The sequence below is a fragment of the Protomyctophum bolini genome, assembly GCF_963924005.1.
Source record: "Protomyctophum bolini genome assembly, chromosome: 20".
Classification (NCBI taxonomy): Eukaryota; Metazoa; Chordata; class Actinopteri; order Myctophiformes; family Myctophidae; genus Protomyctophum; species Protomyctophum bolini.
Window position 1 is genome coordinate 2,642,152 of NC_137881.1, and position 6,877 is coordinate 2,649,028.

Consider the following 6,877-nt stretch of genomic DNA (forward strand, 5'->3'; position numbering starts at 1 on the left):
TGGGAAGTGAGGACGCTGGCGTCGACTGTTCGCCGCTTCACCTCCCAATGTACAGTATATGAATGAATCAACCGTTGTAAAGCGCTTTGAGGACTTGGAAAAGCACTATAAAAATGAAATTCATTATTATTATTATTATTATTATTATAATAGAGTGCTTGTTCAGTATCAGCAGTCTCTCCCTGTCTCTCCTCCAGTTTACCCATTTAGGCCTTACGTCGAAGTTTAAAAAAAAATTCTTCGGAATCCTTTTCTGAAATACCTCATGTTTCTGTATCAGTGGTGCTCAATATTTAATACCTCATGTTTCTGTATCAGTGGTTCTCAATATTTCATGTCAAGGACCCCAAAAATGATCTGTAATTGGCCGCCGACCCCCATCTGAAAATATGTTGTTCCAAAGACCCCCCAGAAGCAAATATGTCAGCTCTGAAAGAATATAATATTCAAAGATTGTGCGCCACATTTTCACGATTTTTCAAAAATAGCAGATCTACAAGCTCATAGTGCAGCACTCGGTGCCGCGCTATGAGCGTGCGTGGCCGAGACAGTTGTCCTTGTTTTGTTTTGCCAGAATGCCTTGACCCAATTTCACTTTCTGGGACTAAAAACAGTCAAAACCGACAAGACCAAACCTAATGTGACCTCTAACCGCACACGCACGCATGTATGTGACGTGCACGGACTCTCTATTGCACGCATGTGGGCACGCACGCACACACGCACGCACGCACACACGTCGCACACACGCACACACGCACGCACGCACGCACACCGACGTGTAGTTGGCATGTAGTGGATTAATATAAATGATTGTATGTGGCGTGTTGGAATGTTGTGGAACAGTAGAACAGAATCATGCAGGGATTGGTATAGAGGCCAAATCTATACCATGTAACTAAAGTTTTCAAATAATTCTAGTGAAGTCAAATTACAATATTTGCCTTTGAGGTGTATTAGTGGACTAGAAGTAGGCCTAAATGTAGGCCTACAGAACATTGGAAACGTAGGTAAAGTAATTAAAATACCTGTAAATTGTACCCATTCAGGACAGGAACCCCTTTTGGTGTTTTATATTAAGCATTATGTCATACTTTAGATAGCAGATCTACAAGCATGTAGATCTGCTATTTTTTTTTAAATTGTGAAAATGTTGCCTATACATTCTTTCAGAGCGAACGTTTTGAACTCAAATCTTTGCTTCCTGGAACAACATATTTTCAGATGGGGTTCGGAGGCCAATTACATATAATTCTGGGGGTCCTTGACATCAGAACGTTTTTACAACCACTGACGTCATGAACGATACAATTATATTATGGATGGACTATAATGAGATTATGTGAGTCAGAGTTGTAAACAGAGGCAACGCTGCCCCCTGATGGTCAATCATCTCAGTGCGTCATGTTTCTGTTTGACCTTACATGCAGCCATTATGCACACACACACACACACACACACACACACACACACACACACACACACACACACACACACTCAATCTACTAAACTTATACGCTCAACCAATCGATTGGCTGGAGTGGAGATAGATATTTAATTGCATGTATTAAATAATTTGAAAGTATTGTTGAATCATAACTAGTCTAAGATATATGACTGTTGAGATGTGACATGATTATGTATGTTTACTAGGAAGACTGTTAGTGCCCCCTGGGGGTCACAACCAGATGTTCTTTCTTTAGACTTCACTACTCATTAGGCAGGCTGACAGACAGACACAGACAGACAGACAGACACAGACAGACAGACAGACAGACAGACAGACAATCATTAGCGTTTTACTATTTGCTTCACTTTTGAGAGACTGTGGATAGGCTAGGCCTAACCAGGTGAGCTATGAGAGACTGTGGATAGGCTAGGCCTAACCAGGTGAGCTATGCATTGCATTAGTTTAAATAAATGGTAAAGAAAAAAATATAATACAATAATAAACATATTTTTTATGCAACATGTTTATTGTGAAAATCGTGCCAGGGAGATCATATAACACATGTTTGATTATTCCAGGGAGATCATATAACACATGTTTGATTATTCCAAAAAGAACGTTAATCATAAAAAAGTTACACATGATTACTTTTATGATGTAATGGTTAGAACACCTGGTCTCTGGTTACATTCCCATAACAATCATGTGCCCTTGAGCCAAACTCTCTCTGCACTAAACCCTACATCACTAAACCCTAAACCCTACATCACTAAACCCTAAACCCTACATCACTAAACCCTAAACCCTACATCACTAAACCCTAAACCCTACATCACTAAACCCTAAACCCTACATCACTAAACCCTAAACCCTACATCACTAAACCCTACATCTCTGCACTAAACCCTACATCACTACAAAAACAGACATACATAAATTACAAATAGCTCAAAACAAAGCTGCCAGATTATCTCTCCAGTGTTCCAACAGGACACATCATGGAAATGCACAGAAATCTATCATGGCTTACTGTTGAGAATAGATTACATTCACCTATTCTTACGTTTTTCAGAAATGTATTAATGGGAATAAAAACCCACAGTATTCTTTTGAACAGGTAGCACATGTAAGAGACGAACATAACCATATGACTAGACAAGCCAGTTCGGGTGTTTTGGTGGCACTTAAACCAAGAACAAATATTCTTAAATCTTCTATTATCTACAGAGCAGTAATAGGTTGGAATGCACTACCAAAGTGTATAACCAATACAAATACAAAACTCATCTTTAAAATCAAGTTAAAAGAACACCTTATTGTAAACCATACTGCAGTAACCCTGGGAAAATAATAATTCAAATGTATAATTTGTTGAAAGTGATTTTTTCTTTGTTTTTTATTTCTCCTATGTTTTTTATTTTTATTTTTTATTTTACTATGTTTTATTTTGAGTTAGTGTTTGTAAACAATTTCTCTAAGTATTGCCTTTTGTTAAATGTTAAATGTTTCTCTGTGTCGGAGCCCAGGAAGACTAGGTTTTGTCGAGGCAAAAGCTAATGGGGATCCTTATAAACAATAAACAATAAACTACAAGAGTGTGTATCAATACAAGAGGAGAACGACATATTAAAATAGATTATTAACCACTTTAAACAATAAACTACAAGAGTGTGTATGAATACAAGAGGAGAACGACATATTAAAATAGATTATTAACCACTTTAAGGCCCATTATACCAGGGACGTGCACACATAGACATCAAAGGGGGCTTCAGCCCCTGCCCTCTTACCCGTCTGTAAAACAACTGCCCTCTCCAGACCCTGAATGCAGCGTTTACTACACGGTGAAAGAGATGCAAATGCCCTCCTTTCCTCTCCATGCCATGTCGGAAGGAAGGCAGCGTTCTAGGAGAAAAGTCTCCTGAACGTGAACACAGTATTTTACTATTTTGCGTTAAACTAATTTGTTTCTAAATCCATGTCGTTACACCTGCATCTCCACTAGCTAAAGAGTGCTGGGTTGCGCCCCGAAAATAGCTGATCTACAAGCTCACAACGCGTCGCAGCGCGACGCGTTGTGAGCTTGTAGATCAGCTATTTTCGCTATGTTTTTGGCCAAAAGTGCCCTCTTACGGGATTTCAGCCCCTGCCCTTCTGACACTCTCTGCACGTCCCTGCTATATACTTTTATATACTTTTATATACATCATACGACGCACCATCAAACATAGCTGATCTACAAGCTCACAACGCAGGCTGAGAGAAAAACAAGAACATTACCATGAAACTATTCTGCATGCTGACATGAGAGACTAAAAAACAAACGTGTGATCTACTTGAGGTCACAGAACTCAGCAGTGGCTCCAGTGGAATTAAGCCAAACTCCAGCATGGAGGTTGTGTGTGAACGCGGTGCGGACGGTGTGGAGGAGAGTCATGGTGTCGTCAGACACGCTGTAGAAGGACAGAGTACCTGCACTGTGGTCCAGGTACACTCCTACTCTGGAGGAGGACACACGGCATCGGAAGAGAGTAGCCCTCTGTGTGCCGCTGTGTGCGATACTATAACCTCCTCTGGTACGGACTAAACACCATGATTTATCATTGTCTCCAAATCCACATTCACGACCAGACCCTGTTCTGCTGATATCTTTATATGAGACTGCTGCTGCATACTGTCCACTGGTCTCTACCTCCCAGTACCAGCGTCCACTCAGAGCCTCTCTACTCAGAGCCTGACCCCAGTAAGTGAATCTCTCTGGGTGATGAGGATGTGATTGTGGTTTGTTCATCCTTGTTACTTTCCTGTTCCCTTTAGACAGAGACAGGTCTTGATGAGCCGTGTTTGGATCGAAGGTGATCGGACGCGAATACTCTAAGAACTCAGCTCTGGTCTTGGGTTCTGCTGGTGCTGACGGTGAAACCAGTGGCGGATTTACCAATCTGGGGGCTCCCGGCAAAGCTGAGGCGGGGGGGGCGGAGGGTGGGCCGCGGGCGGACGGCGGGGGGGCGGCGGGCCCCCCCCGCCTCGGGGCTCTGCTCAACCGCGTGGTCTGCGTCGTCCAATAAACTGTCCCGGAGTGAAACATCCACTCTGTTCACTGCCTCCGAGACCTTTGTCCCTTCCTCTGTGAGAATGTCCTCCAGCTTGTCCCTCATCCTGGACAAGGCCACAGTCACATCTTCAAAGTGTGTCAGAGGACGGACATGGCTGCTGACTGGCTGTGTAGAGTCACCGGTGGTCGAGAGGGAGGAGGTGTAACGCTGTAGGAAACGGATGTGATCCTCTGTGAGCGAGAGCTGCTCCAGCTCAGCATGTCTCCTCCTCAGTTCAGTGACCTCCTGCTCCGCACGCCTCCTCAGTTCTTCGGCACGGCTCACTTGGCGTTCCTGCTGGTCTCGGATCAGCTGCCTCACCTCGGACCGTCTTCTCTCCACGGAAGAGATGAGCTCAGTGAATACGGCGTCGCTGTCCTCCACTGCTCTGTCGGCACCGTGCTCGATGGACTCCACCTCCTGGTGAAGCCCCTTCACGTCTTTCTCTCTCTCCTGGATTCTCTGCCGGATGTTCTGCCGACTCGCATCGAGCTCTTTCTGTCTCTCGGCCCGTTCTGCTGCGGCCGAGGTGGTATTGTGACCTTTGTGTTCTTCCACGAAGCACAGATAACAGATACACTGCTGATCGGTGCGACAGAACAGCTTCCTCACCTCGTTGTGACGAGAGCAGATGTTCTCCTGAAGCTCTCCGGAGGCGTGGACCAGCTGGTGTCTCTTAAAGGCAGGAGACTGATAGTGAGGCTGGAGGTGAGTGTCACAGTAAGAGACCAGACACTGAAGACACGTCTTCACAGCTTTCAGTCTCCTCCCAGTGCAGACGTCACAGGCCACGTCTCCAGGTCCAGCGTAGCAGTGATCAGGAGGAGCAGCTTGGAGTCCTGTTGATATAGATTGACATACATGTATTTTACAATCTGAAAGAAATGTATTTCATTTGTATGTGCCTGTACCCTCATATTTGGTAGCCTACTGTAACAGCATGTCTCCGCTGCCTGATAACTATTGTTTTTGTTACCGCCTATCTTTGTTACCGTCTATCTGCCTTTCCATCAATCTGTGTTAGACTATTATTGGTTCCCATCAAAATATCCTGACATACTTGTTGTTAGCCTTCAATGTTCTTGTAATAAGACATTTCATCTCTTTATTGGTTTATAAATGTACATCTGACAGACAGTGAGCTGTATTTACAAGATAACTTAAATCAGTCTCACCTGTCTTCCTCAGGGTCTCCACCACCTCAGCCAACATGGTGTTTTTCTTCATAACCGGTCTTGGGTTGAAGACGTGTCTGCATTGTGGACAGCTGAACCTCCCCCTCTGGTCGTCCTGGTTCCAGTGTTCCTCGATACACCTGCTGCAGTAGCTGTGTCCACAGGGAACAGTCACTGGATCCTTCAGTAGATCCAGGCAGATAGAACAGCACAGCTGTTCCTGATCCAGTTGAACTCCCTGCTGCGCCATGTCTGTCTGTCTGTCTGTCTGTCTGTCTGTCTGTCTGTCTGTCTGTCTGTCTGTCTGTCTGTCTGTCTGCCTGCCTGCCTGCCTGCCTGCCTGCCTGCCTGCCTGCCTGTCGACTGACTTAAGGTTGGTTTAACACATGACACGAGAGATCAGATATAATAACCAGATATTCTGGTTATTGGTTCCTCAGAGGTCACATGAGATGAGACATCCTTTCTGATTGGTTCGTACGTATTTCTATTGCGCAAGAAAAGGCTTGTCAGGAATTTGGTGGAGCAGCTCACACTTAATTTCCAACGGGAGTCAGGTGGTTTTGACGAGACAAGCTTGCTCCATGGCTGTCTTCATGCCCTCCTCCTCCCCCCCCCTCATGGAGCGAGTAGGGAGCAAGCTTGTCTCGTCAAAACCACCTGACTCCACGTGACACCAAAGTAGACTTTCTTCATCACCAAACCGTCTTTGTATTGGTGAGTAGTGAAATCACTGTTTTTATTCTGAAGTGGAGAGGCTGCGCTGCATTTCATGCGAGGGCCGGAAGCTATAAGGATATTGAGCCTCTTATAGTCTATGGCCTACAGAGGGCCGGAGGCTATAAGGATATTGAGCCTCTTATAGTCTATGGCCTACAGAGGGCCGGAAGCTATAAGGATATTGAGCCTCTTATAGTCTATGGCCTACAGAGGGCCGGAGGCTATAAGGATATTGAGCCTCTTATAGTCTATGGCCTACAGAGGGCCGGAGGCTATAAGGATATTGAGCCTCTTATAGTCTATGGCCTACAGAGGGCCGGAGGCTATAAGGATATTGAGCCTCTTATAGTCTATGGCCTACAGAGGGCCGGAGGCTATAAGGATATTGAGCCTCTTATAGTCTATGGCCTACAGAGGGCCGGAAGCTATAAGGATAT

The 6,877-nt window shown here is 44.7% G+C and overlaps 1 protein-coding gene across 1 annotated transcript; it reads right to left on the reverse strand.

The window, feature by feature from the left end:
- Positions 1 to 3,602: 3,602 nt before the first annotated feature.
- LOC308335897 (E3 ubiquitin/ISG15 ligase TRIM25-like) lies at positions 3,603 to 6,073 on the reverse strand. Its single transcript, XM_080793119.1, has 3 exons — positions 5,721 to 6,073; positions 4,543 to 5,384; positions 3,603 to 4,502 (listed from the first exon to the last, which is right to left on the reverse strand). The coding sequence occupies exons 1-3, from the start codon at positions 5,968 to 5,970 to the stop codon at positions 3,783 to 3,785; spliced, it is 1,812 nt and encodes a 603-aa protein (XP_080649245.1). The 5' UTR covers positions 5,971 to 6,073; the 3' UTR covers positions 3,603 to 3,782.
- Positions 6,074 to 6,877: the final 804 nt, after the last annotated feature.